Source organism: Dasypus novemcinctus, chromosome 3 (genome assembly GCF_030445035.2).
Source record: "Dasypus novemcinctus isolate mDasNov1 chromosome 3, mDasNov1.1.hap2, whole genome shotgun sequence".
Lineage (NCBI taxonomy): Eukaryota > Metazoa > Chordata > Mammalia > Cingulata > Dasypodidae > Dasypus > Dasypus novemcinctus.
Genome location: NC_080675.1, coordinates 156656801 through 156678652, shown reverse-complemented (window position 1 = coordinate 156678652; position 21852 = coordinate 156656801). Strand labels below are relative to the sequence as shown.

Here is a 21852-nt window from a genome sequence, read left to right as displayed (position 1 = left end):
AATAAGGTGTTAAAGAAAGGGTAGGAATGAAGTATGGTCGTTTGAATAGGTTGAAAATTCTGCTGTGTAGCCAGCAGCACCCTGTGACTACCCCTGTTGCCCATAGCACATCAGGTTGACAGAAGGCTGTATGTTTCCTTGTCTGAAGATTTGTATGGTGGTCACACCTACAACTGACAGAATGGGTGACAGTTTCTCCCTTATTTATTCTCCCATTAAGTAATTCTTCGAGTGATTCTGATGTAAGTTGTGGAAGTCAGTTTCTTTTTATGAGTCTTTAAACTTAATGGAATTCACAGAGCTTGGACTTAATTGATCTAGAGAAGGAAGTTTTTTTCAGAACTGATATGGGGAAACTGGTTAGACTGTTGCTGATATTTTACATAGTTTGCTGTGTGCATAACAGTTTCAAAATGATTAACATAAGCACCAGCATTTAAAGACATAATTTCCTTTTAGTCTTGGCACTGACCACCTACTGTATTGAATGCACACAAATTCTCACTTTAGTCTTGTTTAGAAAGAGCAAATGACAGTCAGTAGTAGTTCAAAGGAAGCAATCTGAAAATATATTCTGAATAGAGGAAAGGGGAGAATCTGCTTGCATTCACATTTCAAATGTGTGATTTATTCTTTTCTTTATATACTCATTTTTAAAAAATGACCGGTTCAGAAAATAATTCCTTTCCTGAAAAGAAATCATGTTAGATACCACCTTGGAGATTAAAGTAGATAATGAGGTAATTTTCTTTAAGGTTTGATCTGAGTTCTTTTTCTACTCTGGATATATAGAGAGTAGATAAATATATATATATTTTTAGGAGGTACCAGTTAATGAACCCAGGACCTCATACATGGAAAGCAGGCTCTTAGCCACTGAGCTACATCCATCTGGTCAGCAATAAGAGTTGGATTTTTTGTTGGTTTGCTTGTTTTTAGGATTGAACCCAGAACCTCACACATGGGAAACAGGCACTAAACCACTTGAGCTATTTTTTAGGACGTACCAGGGATTAAACCCAGGACCTTGTACGTGAGAAGCAGGCACTCAACCACTGAGCTGCATCTGCTCCCCAATGAAAGTTGGTTTTTTCCTTTGTTTATTTTCAGGAGGGATGGGGTATCAAACCCAGGATCTCATACATGAGAAGCAGGCACTCAACCACTTGAGCTACATCCAAATCCCTAGATATATACATATATATTTATATATATATATTTTTTAGATTTACTTTCCCCTCCCCCCATTGGTGGTTACTGTCTACTCTGTCCATTTGCTGTGCTCTCTGTGTCTGCTTCTCTAGCCAAACCGGTACCTCTCAAGTGGAAGAGAGGTGCGCAATCACCTGAGCCACCTCAGCTCCCTAGTTTATTGGTCTCTCATTGTCTCTCCTCTTTGTGTCTCTTTTGTTGCATCATCTTGTTGTGTCAGCTTGCCACACCTGCCTGTCGCGCCAGCTCACCTTCTCCAGGAGGCACTGGGAACCGAACCTAGGACCTCCCATGTGGTAGGCGGAAGCCCAATTGCTTGAGACACATCCGCTTCCCTGTATATATTTTTAGTGCTGCAATTTAAGCTCATCAAATGGTAGATTAGGCAAGGAACTATGGTTCTTTATTTTTGTTTAGGAGTTTTCTTATGATTGTTACTTAATTTTTTTGTCTTTAGGTTAAGAAAGCTCATTTGCTTGGCAGCCTGGACACACACTAATCCCCCTCCTCATGATGCTGTATGTACACCATGGTTATTAGACAATCCATATATCAAGAGAAGGGGCACTCTTCTGTAAGGTAAGTATCAGAGCTGGACTTGGAGTCATCTCATCTGTTCTGAGGGGAAACCCACTTAACTTTACTTTCTTCCTTTAAGTCAGCGGATATATACTACCTACAGCACTCGCTAAAAGAAAATCCAGGTTTGTTTTGACATTGTCTGAATACTTTGCTTGCATGGTAGATCTCATTTAAGAGCTGTTAAAAAATTATGTGAAAGAATAATTGTTAGGATACCCATTCCAAAAAGATTCTTGGTTTTAAAATTTCTAAGATAAGAGACTTAAATTTAGTGGCAGTTGAAAAAATAATTAAGTGGAGAGATGGGGGAAATCGTGTTTATTAAGAAAACAAATTGTCAGGAAATCTCTCATTTCCCAATTTTCTCTGAGGTAATAGCTATTTGTAGCAGTTAGACTGTTATTTCTTAATTATATTACTTAACAGTGATACTTATAAATTCATAATGATATTCTTATATATGCATAAAACAACTCGGACATTAAAATCCTATGCCATGATGATTTGCCTTAAACCAGGCTTGGTACGATCTATAATGAGAATTTTTACAAGATAAATTATTATTGGTAACAAGATTTTCCCAAGATGTCTAACCTACATATGAGAATAAAATGTCTTTAAGGAGCTTTATCATATAAATTTTTTTATTTTTAGAAAAGGAAGCTACTAATTAAGAGAGGAATCTAATCTATTCCTTAAAATTAGCCCAGATGGAATGGCTTCCTAAAAGCTTATTAGTTTAAGTTTCTGATTGTACTTAAAAGCTTAAAAATGCACTAAAAAAGTGTTTACACATGGACACACACACGAGATACACATTTTCACCAGTTTAATTTGGACTTTTCCAGTTCACTTGAAAGGTCTCCTTTTATATTGGGTTTGAGAACACACCTCTTATGTAATCTATTAGAGACTGTAGGAATTCAGTGCAGTACTTTTCCTTTACAATTATTTTTTTCATGTGGTTGTTTTGATTCTTAAGAGTTTTATTTAAAATATGGTCTCAACAATTTGAATATTTATATTGTGAAATTTTGGAAAGCCAGAAATTAGAAAAGTGAAAAAGAGGATTTGGCAACAAAAGAGGGATAGTAAATTGTGCTTCAAGTGTCATAAAGTGGAGAAGGACAGAGAGGAGCAGAAATAAAAAAATTGAAACTGTAATCCAAACATTTAACTCTAATAAACTAATCCCCTCAACTTTCTTCTTTTCCCTGTCAAACCTTTCATCCTTGGACCAAAATAAAATATTGTTGAATTATTTCAGGGAATCAGCCTAAAGTTCTTTGCCTTTTTTTTTTTAACTGCTTCTCATAATGAAAGGTCTTTAAATTTCATAGTCTATGAGTTGTGCAACTGATCTTCTATATTTAATAACTTCGATCTCTGATAGGATCCTTGAATGGTTTATTACTTGTGGTGCATCACGTGAAATCAGAACTTCTAAAAATGGAATTCACCTGACCCCCCTCCATTGCATCCCATCTGTTGAGTGCCTGGCCTTTTTTACCTAAAATCATCCTATTATGTTCATATATCATTTGCTTTGAGATTCAAAGCAGGTGCAAAAAAAATGTCTTCTTTCAGAGTTTTGGGATTTATGCCTGGTTTTGTTTTTTGCAATTCTTTAATATCTTAGGGAAGTTACTGAGAGTTTTGGTCTTAGACACGTTTTAAAATTAATACAACTATTAATTACTTGTGGTATAAACTGGTCTGACTAGGGTTTACATGATTTGGCGATGGCAAAATCTGTGATATTTAATGGACTCAGTATCAGGAACCAACTGTTTTAAATTTCATGCATTCTACCTTCAAAGGCTGATCCCTGTGACCTAATGAATCCTTTGTAAAAAGTGGACTCAGCTAGGATGTTACACCACCATTGTCGAAGGAACCCTGAACTCCAGGAGGAATTGCAGATTCAGGCTGCAGTGGCTGCTGGGGATGTTCACACAGTACGGAAGATGTTAGAACAAGGCTATTCTCCAAATGGCCGAGATGCTAATGGATGGACCCTGCTTCATTTCTCTGCAGCAAGAGGAAAGGAGCGATGTGTTCGAGTATTTCTAGAACACGGAGGTGAGTTTAATAGAAGGAAACCTTTTCTCTCAAGTAGAAACTTAAACTGAAATTATATTTAGTTTAATGTGTATGTATATGGAATTTTTTATGCTTCTCTTTCATTAATACGTAGCATCTTATTCTCTCATCTTTGTGAAGATTTGCTATAATTATCCTGAGTTTTGTTAAAACCAGACTGTTTCAAAGATTTATTCAGTGAGTGTTCTTTTTTTTTGCAACTGAAGTTTATATCCAGCCAGGTTTTTCTTCCTTATTCCAACTGAACCACCCTTCTTAGATTTGTCTAGTTGCTTTTACTTCAAAAGCAGAAGTGACTCTGGTACCCACAATTAGAGAATTGGACAAGTTTCTCCCTATTGACAGTTGCTCAAGCAGATAGACCTAAGACAGGTCCTTTTAAACATTATAGGCTAATGACCCTATCCTTGAAATTTACCTCTTTTTTATTAAGGCCTCCTTTTATTATTATTACTATTATTATTATTATTATTTTAGAGCACAACCAACTTTTACAGAATTGTACAAAGGCTGTCTGAGGTCTAATTTTGTATAAATTTATGCACTTGGAAACATCATTTGATGTTTGATTTTGCTTGGAAAAACCCTATTCCCATAAATTCTTTAAATGGTAATTTGTCCTAACCTTTTCCACTTTGAATTTCAACTTTCTTTTCTGAAAGATGAATTATACATATCATCTCTACTCACATTTTCTTTCTAAGTTGTGGTATTGAGCAGCTTTGTTGAGTTTGCATTATACCTGTGCCATTCTAGGGCCTGAATTGATCATTAGCTGTAATTCATTTTCATTTCTAGGGTGTACTTTGTTACAAGAACAGCCATACTTCAGGGAACTTTGTTACAAGAATAGCCAAACTTCCTTGAAGTACATAAAATGTTAGAAGTTGCACAGCTTTTAGGACGGCCATATAAATTATATGAACATATGAATACTGTGGTTGTGAGCATGGACTAATTTCAGGGTGGTGCTCAACTTGAGACTAGGAATAGGCAAATGGCTGGGGGGCCCTGAGATGAGACTCATATATATGCCAGAGATAGTTGGTTTTTGCCATGCCCTAGCCATCTGCTGGATTGTGTCCTCTTTGTAGCTGTCTTCTATCCCTTCCGGCCACTCTAGCTCATACTTCATTTTACCTTACCTTAAAACTCACGCTATCATCAACCCCAGTTTTCTGACTTTAATTAAGATGAAATATAAGAGAATGCCTGGAAAAAAAATTTTTTGAACCCTGAAAGGTGGGTCTAGGGTTAGCTTAAACTTCTAGCATTGCTTAGTAAAATTAAGAGCAAGATCAGAACTCAGATTTTTTTGCACCTAATCCTGTCACTCTTCCCTTCTGCCAGCCTCACTTAAAAAAAAATAATAAAAATAAATGCTAAGTTACTCAGGTAATACATGAATATTGTCTCCCTAAAACAAAACAGATCCTTAAAAAATTCGAAATAAAGCCAAAGTCTCCTTTGACCATCTCCCAATCCTGGTCCTCCTGGCCCTGCCTAGAAGCATCCATGGTTATGAATTTGGTTTGTGTTTGTCCTTCTAGATCATCTAATACTATTTTCATGTACTCATAGAAAAGATGAGGTATTGTGTTGTGTGTGTGTGTTTTTAACATGAATGTTACCATATTGACCATGTTATCCTTCAACTTTTGTTTTTTACTTTACTTTAGACTTGAAGATAATTTTTGTATTTGGGATTGGCAAACTTTTTCTGTCCAGATAGAAAATATTTTAAGCTTTGCTGGCCAGGATGGTCTCTGTCACAACTATTCTACTCTGTAGTTGTATGGTGAAAGCAGGCACAGGCAATATGCAAACAAATGGGTATGACTGTGTTCCAGTTAATACTTTATTTACAAAAACAAATGCAGGGCCAGATTTAGCTTCTGGACCACAATTTGCTATTCTCTACATCTATATTCCAAGTATTATTTCTGTGTTAGTTGCTTAAACAAGTCCTTACGCAGTCATAATAACTAATTTGTTTTTTTTCTCTTTATTCATTTTTTAATATTGCATTAAAAAAATATGACGTCCCCATATACCCCCCACCCCCCTCACCCCACTACTCCCCCCATAGCAACATTCTCCTCCATCATCATGAGACATTCATTGCATTTGGTGAATACATCTCAGAGCATCGCTGCACCTCATGGTCAATGGTCCACATCATAGCCCACGCTCTCCCACGTTCCATCCAGTGGGCCATGGGAGGACCTACAATGTCCGGTAATTGTCCCTGCAGCACCACCCAGGACAACTCCAAGTCCCGAAAATACCTCCACATCTCATCTCTTCCTCCCATTCCCCACACCCAGCAGCCACCATGGCCACTTTCTCCACACCAATGCCACATTTTCTTCCATTACAAATCACAGTAGTTCATGAATAGAATATCAGTAAGTCCACTCTAATCCATATTCTATTCCTCCATCCTATGGACCTTGGATTGGTTGTGTCCATTCCACATCTATATCAAGAGGGGGCTTAGATTCCACATGGATACTGGATGCAATCCTCCTGCTTTCAGTTGTATGCACTCTTGGCTCCATGGTGTGGTAGTTGACCTTCTTCAACTCCATGTTCGCTGAGTGGGGTAAGTCCAATAAACCAGAGTGTAGGAGCTGAAGTCTGTTGAGGCTTAGGGCCTGGCTATCATATGGCCAGTCCAGAGATTCAGATCCCCTGGGTATATATTAAACCCCAGCACCAACTACAATTATGGTAAAGTAACAGGAAAGGCTTGTGAACAAAGATCACATCTGAGTCCAGCTCCATCACACAGAAACACCAACTCCAAAGAAGGACCAACTGACATGGCAGTGAACTCCATCTGCCATGACCATAAAACCTGTGGGTCTCTGTAGCCCTCAGAAGAACTAATACCTGGGGTTGTATCTACTTTGTCTGTCTCTGGGACTCTGCTCAGGTGTGCATAAGGGCAACCCCTCTGATAACCTCCCGGCCCTTTTGTAGAGACTCATAGCCATATAAACTCATTTGTCCTTTCCATTTCCCCCTTGATTTAGGTCAAAAAGCATTTTTAACTCCTGTTATTATATGTAGACATATATTATATTCTGCTGGTCCGAGTTGAACCTTTTATTCAAGGTCATTTTCTAGTTACATCATCAGCTGGTACTTGGTAGTAATCCCTTGGTGCCAGGGAGGCTCATCCCTGGAAGTTATGTCCCACGCTGGGGGGAAGGCAACACATTTACATGCTGAGTTTGGCTTCGTGACTGACCACATTTGAGCAACACGGAGGCTCTCACGAGGTAACTCTTAGGCACACTGCTGCTCTAGGCCTTGTTCTTATTTCAGGTGCACAGGCTCACAAGCATAGTCATTAGTATCAGGGGCTCATTGTTGGACCTTCATTCTTTTTTGGTCTTTGCCATTGCACTTGGGGGATTGTTGCTGTTCCTTTAGAGACTGTGATAGAACTCCCCTGGCTAGGAACTCAGCACTCCCTCAGTTGTTGTTTTTCATTGTTTCCACTATGAAAATATCCAAACATTTTTATGTACCCTGGATATATGCCCTGTAGAACTCCCTGCCAGCCATGTGTCCCCTGTCAATAACATCCCACACCAGTATTCCTCCGCTGCCATTGTTAAACCTCTCTCTGATCCAAAACTTCCTGAAAAGTGAAACCCAATATATTGCCACGTTCCCTTAATAGTAAAATGGAATATAGCGATGAGTTTAAAGGTTAGATATAGAATACATATTAACTTGGAAAAATTCTACATCCTGTCTTTTTCTTTTCTTTTTTCTAATTATTAAGCTTATCTTCACAAGAGTTTTAGATCATAGTAACTCATATATACAGTATACAGTACTCCCACATATCCAACATAGAAACTTTTCCCTTCCACAGCAATAATCTTTTAACATATTCATACCATATTTACTGAAACTGATGTACGGATATTGAGACAATAGCTTTCAAACAAGGTAACATTTGTGTTTACATTGCGGTTTTATATTTTAGACTATACAATTTTCTAAAATTTTAGATACCTTATTTTTACATTATGATTTACATTTTAACCTATCAGCCCCTATATATTTTTGGTGTAATTTTACATGTCTTATGTCCATCCTTCCATACTCTTGTGAAACACTTCAATTGCCCACACAGTTACTTTGGTTCCATCTATTCAGTACCTATTTCCCCCTCCCCTTAGGGCCCACAGTGACTGTCAGTCTTCATTTCTTGGAGAGTCATGTTCAGAGATACTTGAAACAGTGTTGAGGGCTTGACCTGCTCAACTACCCTAATGCCCTGGGAGCCACCATTTCTCTTGAGAGATACAGTTCCCTCTATTTGATGGCATCAGTCCTCCCCAGGATGTGGGCATACCTTCACTCTCATTGTATGGGTCTCTACCAATGATATAACCCAATATGGCAAAATGAGCATTCACATATTCCCTAGGAGTCTGTCCTGCGTCAGATTATCCCCTTTAAGTATCTTAAACAGATAACTTTCCTTATTATATTTTTGAAAAGGTTTTCTCAGCATTATACTCTCAACGAACACCTGACAATCTCCTATGTTCGTATGTTGCTCCACCCTCCCCCCAATTTCTTGGGCAGTATTACCCATCCTCCCATCCCTAGCCCCCCTCAAGCCCGCAAAGCCCCACCCAAAGGTAACCCTATGCACCCATTTTATCCCTTCCTTGTACACATACTTACCTCCAGCTTATCATAGATTCCACCCATGTAGATGTCAGCTTACATCCTTCCTCTACCCCCCGATTTCCTGTAAGCCTATCTTCCAGTCTCTAGTTCTCTGAGGCAGCTTGCTTATTTCATATCATTGAGGTCATGTAGTATTTGTCCTTCAATGCCTGGGTTGCTTCACTCAACATAAGGTTCTCAAGATTCATCCATGTTATCACGTGTGTTTGTAGAGTATTTGTTCTTAAAGCCGAGAAGTATTCCATTGTATGTATATACCACATTTTATTGATCCACTCATCTGTTGATGGGCATTTGGGTTGATTCCAGCTTTTGGTGATAGTGAACAATGCTGCTATGAACATTGGTGAGCATATAACGGTTTGTGTCCTTGTTTTCAGTTCTGCTGGGTATATACCCAGGAGTGGAATTGCTGGGTCATATGGCAAATCTATGGTTAGTTTTTTGAGAAACCGCCAAACTGTCCTCCAGAATGGTTGGTTCCTTCTGCATTCCCACCAGCAGTGGATGAGTGTTCCCATTCCTCCACATCCTCTCCAGCATTTGTAGTCTTCTGTTTTTTTCATAGCTGCCAATCTTATGGGAGTAAGATGGTATCTCATTGTAGTTTTGATTTGCATTTCCCTGATAGCTAGAGATTTGGAGCATTTTTTCATGTGCTTTTTAGCCATTTGTATTTCTTCTTTGGAGAAGTGTCTGTTTAAATCTTTTTCCCATTTTTTAAATGGGTTGTTTATCTTTTTATTTTCAAGATATAGGTGTTCTTTATATATGCAAGTTATAAGTCTCCTATCCAATATGTGGTTACCAAATATTTTCTCCCATTGTGTAGGCTCCCTTTTCACTTTCTTCACAAACTTCTTTGAGGTGCAGAAGGCTTTAATTTTGAGGAGGTCCCATTTATCTATTTTTTCTTTTGCTGCTCATGCTTTTGGTGTGAAGTTCATGAAGTCATTTCCTATTACAAGGTCTTGTATATGCTTCCCTACACTGCTTTCCAAAGTCTTTATGGTCTTGGCTCTTATATTTAGGTCTTTGAGCCATCTTGAGTTGATTTTTGTATAAGGTGTGAGATGGTAATCCTCTTTCATTCTTTTACATATGGATATCCAGTTCTCCAGGCACCATTTGTTGAATAGGCCATTCTCTCCCAGTTGAGAGGGTTTGGTGGCTTTATCAAATATTATATGGCTGTATATATGAGGATCTGTATCAGAACTCGCAATTCAGTTCCATTGGTCTGTGTGTCTCTCCTTATGCAAGTACCATGCTGTTTTCACTACTGTAGCTTTGTAGTATGTTTTGAAGACAGGTAGTGTGATTCCTCCAGTTTCATTTTTCTTTTTCAGTATGTCTTTGGCTATTTGGGTCCTCTTTCCTTTCCAAATAAATTTCATAGTTAGTTTTTCTAGTTCCTTAAAGAATGCTGTGTCTATTTTTATTGGGATTGCATTGAATGTGTAGATCAGTTTTGATAGGATAGACATCTTAATAATATTTAGTCTTCCTATTCATGAACAGGGAATATTCTTCCATTTATTTAGATCTTCTTTGATTTCCTTGAACAATCTTGTGTAGTTCTCTGTGTATAAGTTTTTTACATCTTTAGTTAAATTTATTCCTAAGTATTTGATTTTTTTATTGACTATTGTAAATGGTATTTGTTTCTTGATTTCCTCCTGAGCTTGCTCATTATTGGTGTACAGAAATGCTACTGATTTTTGCGCATTTATCTTATAATCTGCGACTTTACTAAACTCATTTATGAGTTCTAGAAGCTTTGTTGTAGACCTCTCAGGGTTTTTTCTATGTATAGGATCATGTCATCTGCAAATAATGAAATTTTGACTTCTTCCTTTCCAATTTGAATGCCTTTCATATCTGGTTCTTGCCTCAGTGCTCGAGCAAGTACTTCTAAGACAATGTTAAATAGAAGGGGTGAGAGTGGGCATCCTTGTCTTGTTCCTGATCTTAGAGGGAAGGATTTTAGGATTTCACCATTGTAAACGATGTTGGCTGTGGGTTTTCATATATACTCTTTATCATGTTCAAAAAATTTCCTTGTATTCCAATCTTTTGGAGTGTTTTTATCAAGAAAGGGATCTGTATTTTGTCAAATGCTTTTTCTGCATCTATAGATATAATCATGTGATTTTTTTTCCTTCAATCTGTTTATATGGTGTATTACATTGATTGATTTTCTTATGTTGAACCATCCTTGCATACCCGGAATGAATCCCACTTGGTCATGGTGTATAATTCGTTTAATGTGTTGTTGAATATGGTTAGCAAGTATTTTGTTGATTTTTGCATCTAGGTTCATAAGAGAAATTGGTCTGTAATTTTCCTTTCTTGTGGTGTCTTTGTTTGGCTTTGGTACTAGGATAATGTTGGCATCATAGAATGAGTTCAGTAATGTTCCTTCTGTTTCGATGTTTTGGAAGAGTTTCAGCAGGATTGGTGTTAGTTCTTTCTGGAATGTTTTATAGAATTCACCTGTGAAGCCATGTGGCCCTGGGTTCTTCTTATTTGGGAGGTTTTTAATGACTGATTCTCTTTACTTGTGATTGGTTTGTTGAGATCATCAATTTCTTCTTTGGTCAATATAGGCTGCTTATGTGTTTCTAGGAATTTGTGCATTTCCTCTGAATTGTCATTTTTGTTGGAATATAGTTTTTCAAAGTATCCTCTTATGATAGTCTTTATTTCTGTGGGGTCAGTGGTGATATCTCCTTTCTCATTTCTTATTTTGTATATTTGCATCTTCTCTCTTTTTTTCTTTGTTAGTCTCGCTAAGGGTTTGTCAATTTTATTGATCTTCTCAAAGAACCAGCTCTTGGTCTTGTTTATCTTTTCAAATGCTTTCTTATTTTCTATTTCATTTAGTTGTGCTCTTATCTTTGTTATTTCTTTCTTTCTTCTTCCTGTGGGGTTACTTTGTTGTTTTTTTACTGATTCCTCCAAATGTGTACTTTGTTCTTCAATTTTTGCTCTTCTTTTTTGATGTAGGAATTTATAGCTCTAAATTTTCCTCTCAGTACTGCTTTTGGTACATCCCTTAAGTTTTGGTATGTTGTGTTATCGTTATCATTAGTTTCAAGGTACTTATTAATTTCTTTTGAGATTTCCTCTTTGACCCACTGTTTTTCTAAGAGTGTGCTGTTTAATTTCCATATCTTGGTGTGAAATCTGGTCCTCTGGCCCTTGCAGATTTCCAGCTTCACTACACTGTAGTCAGAGATATTATTTTATATGATTTCCATCTTTCTGAATTCATTGAGCCTTTCTTTGTGGCTTAGCATATGGTCTGTCTTGGAGAATGATCCATGTGCACTTGAGAAAAATGTATATCCTGCTGTATTCGGGTGTAATGATCTGTATATATGTATTAGATCCAGCTCCTCTAATATACTGTTCAAATATTTTGTTTCTTTAGTGATTCTCTTTTGAGATGTTCTGTCCAAAGTTGATAGTGGTGTATTAAAATCTCCCACTATAATGGTAGAGGTATCTATTCTTTCACTTAGTTTTTCCAGTGTTTGCCTCACATATTTGCAGGCACCCGTGTTAGGAGCATAAATATTTATGATTGTTCGTTCTTCTTGAGAGATTTGTCCCTTTCACTAATATGTAGTATCCTTCTTTGTCTCTCACAATTGTTTTGCATTTAAAGTCTATTTTGTCTGATATTAATATAGCTACTTCTGCCTTTTTTGGTTATTGTTTGCTTGTAAGATTGTTTTCCAACCATTCACTTTCAGCCTCCATGAATCCCTGGGTCTAAGCTGTGTTTCTTGTAGACAGCATATAGATGGATCATATTTCCTTATCCAGTGTCCCAGTCTGAATCTTTTGATAGGTGAGTTTAATCCATTGACATTCAGTGTTATTACTTTCAAGGAATTATTTATGTTAGCCATATTTTGATTGGACTTGTGTTTGTCATATTTTGTTTGGGTTTTTTTCCTTCTCTTTTTGTCTTTTTTGTTGCTCTTTCACTCTCCTCCAACTCTGCCTCTCCTGTTTTTTCCTTTCTTCCTGCAGAACTCCCTTTAGTATTTCTTGAAGGGGAGGTTTCTTATTGGCATACTCTTTCAATTTCTGTTTATCTGTGAATATTTTGAACTCTCCATCATTTTTGAATGCTAGTTTAGCTGGATAGAGTATTCTTGGTTGGAAATTTTTTTCCTTTAGTACCTTGACTATATCATACCACTGCCTTCTTGCCTTAATGGTTTCAGATGAGAAATCAGCACTTAATCTTATGGAGCCTCCCTTGTATGTGATGGTTTTCTTTTCTCTTGCAGCTTTTAGAATTTTCTCTTTGTCTTGCGCATTGGATAATTTGACAAGTATATGTCTTGGGGTGGGCCTGTTAGGATTTATGATGTTTGGGTGTGTTGTGCTTCCTGGACATGTACATCTGTCTCTCAGTAGATCTGGGAAGTTTTCAGCCATTATTTCCTGTAACACCCCTTCTGTACCCTTTCTCTTCTCTTTTCCTTCTGGGATGCCTATAATCTGTATGTTTGTGCATTTTGCATTGTCATTCAGGTCCCTGAGTCCTAGCTGGATTTTTTCTGTCTTTTTATTGATCAATTCTACTATCTGTTTGATTTCAGATTTGCTGTCTTCCACGTCACTAATTCTCTCCTCTGCCTCTTCTAATCTGCTGCTGTTTGCTGCGAGTGTATTTTTGATTTCTCGAACTGTGGTGTTCATTCCTATCATATGTTATCTTTTTGAGTATGTCTGCAATTTCCTCTCCAAGCGTTTTCTTCATATTGTTAAACTCTTCCTTTACTTCATTAAGTTGTTCTCTAATATATGTTTTGAGATCTTTAATTACTTGTCTGATGTTCTGCTCCTCTTCCTGGTTTTTAGTTTGTTCATTGGATTCAGCCATGTTTTCCTGATTATTGGTTTGGTTTGTAGTTTTTTGTTGCTGTCTGGTCATCATTTTATCTTGACAGGTTTAATCAGTTCCTTAGCTTCTTTGTCTAGTCTTGGGGATTAATTAGTTGTTGTTCTTGCATAAGTGTTATGTTTTCTGTTTGTCACTTTGTTTTTCTTACACTAATTTCTTGTTGCTGGCTAAGTTCACTTTGAAAGAAAATATTAGGGCCAGGGAAAGGAAATTGTGTAAGAAAAGAAAATGTGTGAAGTAGTATTGGTAATAAATGTTAATAGAGCAACAATGTGAGATCTGGGAGAATGGATATTAGACTCATGTAAGTTGTGTAGAGTTATAGCAGTAAGTAGAGTACCTATAATGAGACAGTCAACTGAATATGGGGAGGAATATAGTATGAATTAAAAAGCCAGTGTTTCCATGAGATAGGGAAAGAGAAAAGAAAGACAATGATATCAAAAGTGGATAAAAGACAGAAAATAGAACAAAGGTATTAGAAATTAAAAGTTAAACAATTTGGGCACCAAAGAAAGGGAGGTGGAATATAAGAGAGACAGTAGATGATGGAGGATGGCAAGATGTGGGGTAAAGGGAATAGTGTAGGTGGCCAAAATCAATTCACACAGAAACGAGGAAATGGAGGATGAGGAAACACAGCAAATGTGAGGGGCTCCCTGCAGCACCTATTGTATAAATAAAATAAAATAAGAAGAAAAAGAGAGAAAAGAAAAAAGAAGAAAAACTGGGGGGTGGGCAAAGAAAAGGGAGGGAAACAAGCAAGAAAAAGAAAAGAAGAAAAAAAACCCTACATAAACAAAAAAGGACCTTAGGGGGATACAATGGGAGAAAAGACCAGGAGGTAATGCAGTATTAGCAACCAAGACAGTAAAAAACAGAAAAAAATGAAAAAGAAAACAAACAAACACCGAGGGCTAGGACAATCAAGGACCTCACATGGACCTCAGAGCATGGTGGATTCAGAGATGGGAAGTCTGTGATATTGCAGACTCAAGAGGTGTGAGTCTCTGGAGTGTGGGCCACCAGGGTTTAGGGGACACAGACCTGGGAACAACGCATCCAGTTAACAGGGACCCTGGGAGCACCGCAGCGCAACACAGCCTTCAGGGATCCCCACAGCTGGGCGCCAGCCCTAGGGGGAGGGGTCACACCTGCAAACTCTGACCTCTGTGTCAGAAACCCAAAATTCCACCTTTCACAAGAGTCTCTTCTGTCACTGTCTCGCCAAGTTGACTTCAAGACACCTCCTGCCTTGCAAGCCCCCGAAACAGCCTGTTGGGGGTGCCACTGCACTACAGTCAATTCAGGGACCGCCGCAGATGGGCTGCCAGTCCTAGGGGGAGGGGCTCCAGCCAGAAGCTCTGACCTCCGTGTCAGAAAGCCAAAATTCCATGTCTCAAAAGAATCTCGTCCGTCACTGTCTCACCAAATCGACTTCCAGCCACCTCCTGCCCTGCAAGCCCTTGAAACAGCCTGCTGGGGGCGCTGCTGTACTATAAACAATTCAGGGACCGCCGCAGCTGGGCTGCCAGCCCTAGGGGAGGGGCTCTAGCCGGAAGCTCTTACCTCCGTGTCAGAAACCCAAAATTCCACGTCTCGCAAGAATCTCCTCTCACTGTCTCACCAAATCGACTTCCAGATACTTCCCACCCTGCAAGCCCCCACATCGCCCACTTAGGGCTTGGGAACGCCCCAGGGGCAAGCATCCTGTGCGCAGCCCCGATCTCCATGAAAGAGACCCAAAATTCTACCTTTTAAAAGAATGTTCTCTGTCATTGTCCCACTAAATCAACGTCCAGACACCTCCTGCCCTGCAAACACCCGAAACAGCCCGGCCCAGCAGGATTCCAACCCTACTCAGCCACTTCTTTTCAGGAGAGATTATAAGGTGCACTCACTCAGACGCCATCTTCAAGGAACTGTCACTAATTTGTAATTTGTTAAGTGCTGCCTTCTCATTAAGTGCATTCAGGGTCTGCTGATGTTTTGCCATTTTAGCTTTTTGAAGGTACTTGCCAATCTCATTAAGAATATCTTGTAAATGTATGTGTATGCATATATGTGTACATACATATGTTTAACAGCTTTATTAAGACATAATTTACATAAAATAGTGTACCCATTAAAGTATACAATTCACTGTCTTTTAGTATATTCAGAGTTGGGCATCCATTATTCTACTTGATTTTAGAACATTTTCATCATTCTAAAAAGAAATGTTGTACCTGTTCTGTATTAATATATGTAGATCTACCCCATTCTTTTAAAATGCTAAACATTATATTTATTATTAGTATAGGTATACTACTCTCTATACTATCATCTGTTTAACCATTCTCTTTTTTTTTTTGATACCTGAAATTCTCTTAGATGATTTTTATTTTGTTTTTTGAAAAGGTTATTCATATATAACTGCTTAAAAAAAAATGTGTCATAAACTGTTTAGTGAAGGGAAAAGGGAAAAGATCTGCTTTTTGGCTCCAGTTCCTAAGTCCCTTTCCCAGAGGCAGTAACTTTTATTAGTTTCTTTTGTATCTCTTCTATGCCTGTAAGCTTATATATTTTTCTATCCTCTACCTCCCCCCCCCCTTTTTAATGTTCTGTTCTGCACCTTTATTTTTTTTTCTTTTTTCACATAACAGTTCAGTATAATGATAGCTTTTTGTCGGTGTAGGAGTATATCTCAGATTACACTGTATGGGTGTAATGTATTTTATTTTAACCATTCCCCTATTGTTGGACATTTAGGTTGGTTTCATTTTTCTGCTACTAGAAACAGTATTACAGAGAACATCCTTGACTTTCCATCTTTTTACATATGCCAGTTTGTCTCTTGGATAATTCCAAGAAGTACGATTGCCAAGTTAAAGAGATGTAAAATTCTTTTTGATGGATATTGACAAATTGTCCTCCATACAAGCTGTGTAATGTTTATGTCCTTAATAACTAGGCACGGGTGTGTAATTAGATGATTTGCCCTTCTTCTGTTGTGATATGCTTTCTGCTCTTTCTCACTTTTTTTTCCCCAAAAAAATGATACATAGAAGTAACAAGACATTGCAAGACAGTGGGAATGGTTTGTATATTTTCTTTTGTTACTTATCTATTGGAACAGTCTTCCAGTTTTTAACTTTTTCAGTCTTGATATGTTTTTTATGGCTGAGCAGAAATGTACATTTTAATGAGGATCAATTTCATTATTCGTTTGCTTTCTGGTTTGTGTTTTTGGTGCCTTGTTTAAGAAATCTGTCATACCCCCAAGATCATTATTTGCCTATATTTTTTCCTAAAAAGTTTTGTAGCATTTAGGTCTTTATCCAGAATGGAATTTTGTGTATAATGTGAAGTGATAGGAGTACAATTTCACTTTTTTTCTATAAGGATACCCTAAATCTTCCCTTCTTCCCTCACTGTTAGGCACTACTGACTCACATACCAACTTGTCATACATGCACAGTGTATTTAGTCAGCCAAATGGGGTGCTGATTCAAAGTACCAGAAATATGTTAGCTTTTATAAAGGGTATTTATTTAGGGTAAAGTCTTATAGTTACAAGCCATAAAGAGTCCAACTCCAAGTTACTTCCTCATCCAAGTCTGTTGCCATGTGTTGAAGCAATATAGCAGGCAACCTCTGCCTGGTCTCTCCTTCCTTCTTCTTAAGGCTCCCATGGACCCAGCTTCTTCCGGTCTCATCTGTAGGCTGGTATAGGGCTCGTCTCTCTTCCTGTGGCTTTAGCTGTAGAGTCTCTTCCTTTCTGTCACATGGTGGGACCGAAATGACCAAGTTCCCTCTTCCATATCTTGTTCTGTATGTCTTTTGGAGTGAATGTCTGTTTCTATCCACCCACGAAGGGTGCCAGGACTTAACCTTGAGTCATACCCTACTGATGTGGTCAAATCTTCATTTAATCAAGTAAACATAAAACATTTGAATTTAGTACAATCAAAGGGTATATTACTCCCAGGGGAACAGACCAGTTTACAGACATAATCATTATCTTTTTGGAGTTCATAAATAATATTAAACTGCTACACACAGTTACTTGTCTGGGTTCCTCATTTCTTTCCCTCATCTGTTGGTGTATCCCTGGCTCAGAATAATATCATCTTAACTATACTGCTCTGCAACAAGTTTTGATATGTGGTGGGCAAACCCCACCTTCCACCTTAAGGATGTCTTGTCTATTCTTGTCCCTTCACATGTCCATGTACACTTTTTTCCCCATTTTTAGAAATTTTTTAAAAGTTGTGTTATAGTATACATAAAAATCATTTAACCATTTTAAAAGTACAATTCTGGAACATTAAGTACATTGACTCTTGTGTAACTTTAAGCACTATCTATCCATATGCATCTTTAAAACAACAATTTAAAACATTCCAGAGAAGCCCTACATTTATTGTGTATAGCATCTTTTACTTGCTTCCCTAACTCTTGTTGAATAAGTGTTTCAAGGGATATTTTTCCTAACACATTCCGGAAAAGTCAGCAAGACAGAAAACCTCTTCTTCCACCACTACCCCATGGCCATGTGTGATCCTTAGACTCATTCTGTATTGAGTCTCAGAGCTGTCTTCTGATCTCTAGACCAGCTATCTATACAACCACTCTACTCTCCTAGCTCATGGACATCACAAGCACAGTACCCAACTGCTCCTTTTGCAGTGTTCTTTCTCAAGTAAATGGCACCACCATCTCAGAATCCCATGCCAGAAATCTAGAACCCATACTTACACCTTCTTTCTCACCCCCTCCTAAATAAGCCTCACATCTTACCACCTCTTATCCTTGGTGACAACACCCCCCACCTTGTGCAAGGTGACATCACACCTCCCTGCATCCAGTCTGACTTCCTCCTAGCTGATCTCAAATCATGTTGTCTTTTTAATATGAAAATTAAAATATTTCCTTTTAAAAATCCACCAAAGTCCTTAATGCCATCTACAAGGCCCTACAGTGGCTCGTCCCCTCTTACTTTTTCTTCTTCAAAGATATCAGAGCTGCAGTCCCCCTGGCATTCTTTCCAACTCCCTGAGCTCAGGAGCTTTTGCCTAGGACCTGACTTGGTCCACTTATGCTCACCCCTTCCCTGCCCCCTCTGCCATGCCTTTTGTGCCTTGCCCATGGCTACTCTTCCCTCATGTCTCACTTATACTTTCTTCAGAGAAGTTTTCTCTTACCACCTGGACTAGGACAAATCCTTCTGTTCTAGGATATTAGTGTTCCTTTTTGTTTGAACACCTTTCGCAAGCATAATGAGTTTTCTTGTTAGTCTTCAATTTAATATCTTTGTCTCATGAAGCTTCATGAGGGTAGAGCCCATACCTGTTTTGTTCCCAATGAGTGAGTGTGTGAGAAAGAGAGAAGAGAGAAAAAGAACATGTATCTATATTTATCTTAGAATATTATCTAAGATCATTGCTCCCAGCCTTATAGAAATGAGACTGCTCCTTTCTTTTATGCAATAATGATTGCAAATGAGTCAGTCTTATGGTAGGATTAAAAAGGTGCCTGAATTCATAACATCTGCTCTTCTAAAACCATCTAGTTTCTGTAAGAGTTTTATAAACTTCCAGTCAGATTGCTTCACCTGTTCATAAGCTTATTATATGACTGACAGTAAACTGAAATGAAGACAAAGATACAAATAGAGGAGAATGAGCAAAATAACCCAAGAAACAAGGGTTCATACCTTCCTTCCTTGCTCTTATTTTATTTCTTCCTTTCTTTCTTTTTCTCCTTCTTTCCTTCTTTCTTTCTTCTCTCTCTGTATCTGTGTGTGCATGTATGAGAGAGGTAAAAAATGAGAGAATTCATAGAGATAGTTAGATGGGGTGGCAAATGGTCTTCTATAAATAATTTATTCATGTCTTCATCCAGCAGACATTTATTGAGCACTTAATATATGCTGGGCTCTGGTCTAGCCGCTGAGATACAGAAGTGAACAGACTAACATGGTACCAGCCTTCTGGCACTTCACAGTCCAGTGGGTAGATCGATTTATAGCCAACATTTGTTAAGCATTTAATATATATGTAATTCTTCACAGTAAGTCTTTGAGGGTAGGGGTTATCACTTTTCCCACCTTACAACTGAGAAAACTGAAGCACAGAAAATTGAATAATTTTATTAGCCCAAGACCATTCACCTTGTGAATGGTGAAACTAGGATCCAAACCCTTTTCCTAACCATGATTCTATATTGCCTGTCAGAAACAAGGTAATTCGAACAGAGTGAGATAAGTGCCATGTATCATAAAAACCCCAATTATTACCTGCTTGGGGTGGGGGGTTGACACGGAAACCTTCCTAGAAAAAGCAAGTTTGAGTTGAGATCTTGAAGGGTGAGGCAGGGCTGGAGGGCTGAAAAGATAAAGTTGTGGAATTATTCCAAGCCGAGAGCATACTGAATGTGAAGGGTTATAGGAGACAAGAAACATGATTAGTTTTAGGAACTCAAAAATGCTCAATATGGTAGGAGCGCATCCAGTGATTTATTCTGGAAATAGTGATGAGCCCTTGAAGCATTAGTAAGACAGGGATGGAGAAAACAGCCTTGTGTTTTAGGAAATTGACTCATTCTAATATGTGACTACTGAAAAGGTCCAAAACCTAAGGCAAGAGGAACAGGATGGGAGTCTGATGAAGACTGTGGTCTCATCTCTCTACACCTCACCATAAATCCATCTTTACTGAGCACCTAATATGGATGGGCCAGGCACTGTTCTTAGGCTGGGGAGTGTAGTAACAAAATAAAGTCCTGCTCTCATGGCACTTCCACTTCTATTTGGGAGAGACAGACAGTAAACACAAAAATGATGTTAAGTGGTGATAAGCACTATGAAAAAAATGAAGCAGGGAAAGGGGATAAAGAGGCAATGACTGCTATATTAAATAAGGTATTCAGGGAAGATGTCAAATGTGACATTTGTGCTGTGACCTTAAAGAAATGGAGACCAAGAAACCATGCGAATATCTGGCAGAAAAGTGTTAGAGTTAAAGGGATCAGCACGTGCTGCAAAGGCCCTAGGAGGGGATCATGTTTGGTTCTTTCAAGAAAGAGCAAGGAAAACAGTGTGGCTAGAGCAGAAAGTTGGGGTGAGGGGAAATTTAGATTCAGGGGATAATCAGTGGCACGTTATTTAGATACTTGAATACTCAGCTAAAGATTTCAGACTTATGTCCTGAGTGATACTGGGAAGCCATTGAATTACTTTCAACCAAAGAATGATGGGAACTTTTTAAAAAAAGGCTCACGTTGGCTACTTGGAGGAAAAGAGATTGTAGGGGAACAAAAGAAAAATAGGAAGACCTTTAGGAAGCTTTAGAATAGTCCAGTGAGGGACGATGGTGGTTTGGTCTTGATGAAAGCAGGGGATAGAGAAGTGTTTGTGAGTCAGATTCTGGTTATATTTTTAAAGTAGAGCCAGCAGGATTTGCTGATAGATTGGCTATGAGATGGGAGTGAGGGAAATCAAGAATAACTTTTGAGATTTTTGACCTGAGAGTCAGGAGGAAAAGAGCTGCCATTTACTAAAGTGGTAAATATTAGGAAAGAAGCGGGTTTAGAGAGGAAAGTTAGCCAAATGCAATTTTAAAAATGAAAGATCGATGTTTGGTCCAGACAGCCAGCGAGAAATTAGTTATCACGAATATACTACAGGGTAAGATTTTATGACTTGCCGCAGTCATGCCACACAGTTGGGCGATCACAGAGCTAACAAAACTCAGAGCTGAGAGGCTGCCTGTGACTTTGCACTGTTCTCTGAGTGGTGACAATAATGGAGCCACAGTAGAACCTGGTGGGGGAGCAGCTTTGTGAAGCCATACTTGATGCTGCTCTGAGAAAAAGCAAGAACAGTTTCACTGAGAAGATGAGTGAGTTTGTGTTGGATAACCAGTACTATTCTGGGAAAAAAGTGAAGCACTCTCTCTGGTTTAATCTAAACACACGCATGTGTGTAAATTTAAATTCAAATTGCAACGAAGTTAATGAAAAAGTTCAGTTCTTTGATCACACAAACCACATTTCAGGTGCTTACTAGCCACACATGACCACAAATATAAAACTCTCCCATCATTGCAGAACATTCAGTTGGTCCACGCTGATCAATGAGAGTAGACTCTATTTTCAAACATCCTGCTCCCAAAGGATAACAACTTTTAGGGTTTGTAGTGTCTATGAATATTTTAGATTTTAAATACAAATAGGATTCCTATTTCTGTATTTGTACCTGTGTACAAATCCTGGTAATGTTTCTGACCAGGACAGTGTGCTATTGGCGTTATCGGGGGAGAGTC

At 38.3% G+C, this 21852-nt stretch overlaps 1 protein-coding gene across 3 annotated transcripts in view; it reads left to right on the top strand.

Moving 5' to 3' along the window:
- Positions 1 to 21852, top strand: part of ASB7 (ankyrin repeat and SOCS box containing 7) — a 59367-nt gene that overhangs the window by 6705 nt on the left and 30810 nt on the right. For all 3 annotated transcript variants that reach the window (XM_058294620.2, XM_058294619.2, XM_058294621.2), the window contains 2 exons: positions 1670 to 1791; positions 3615 to 3876. In XM_058294620.2, the coding sequence (XP_058150603.1) occupies positions 3666 to 3876 (211 nt within the window). In that variant the 5' untranslated portion in view covers positions 1670 to 1791; positions 3615 to 3665. The remainder of the gene's footprint in view (positions 1 to 1669; positions 1792 to 3614; positions 3877 to 21852) is intronic.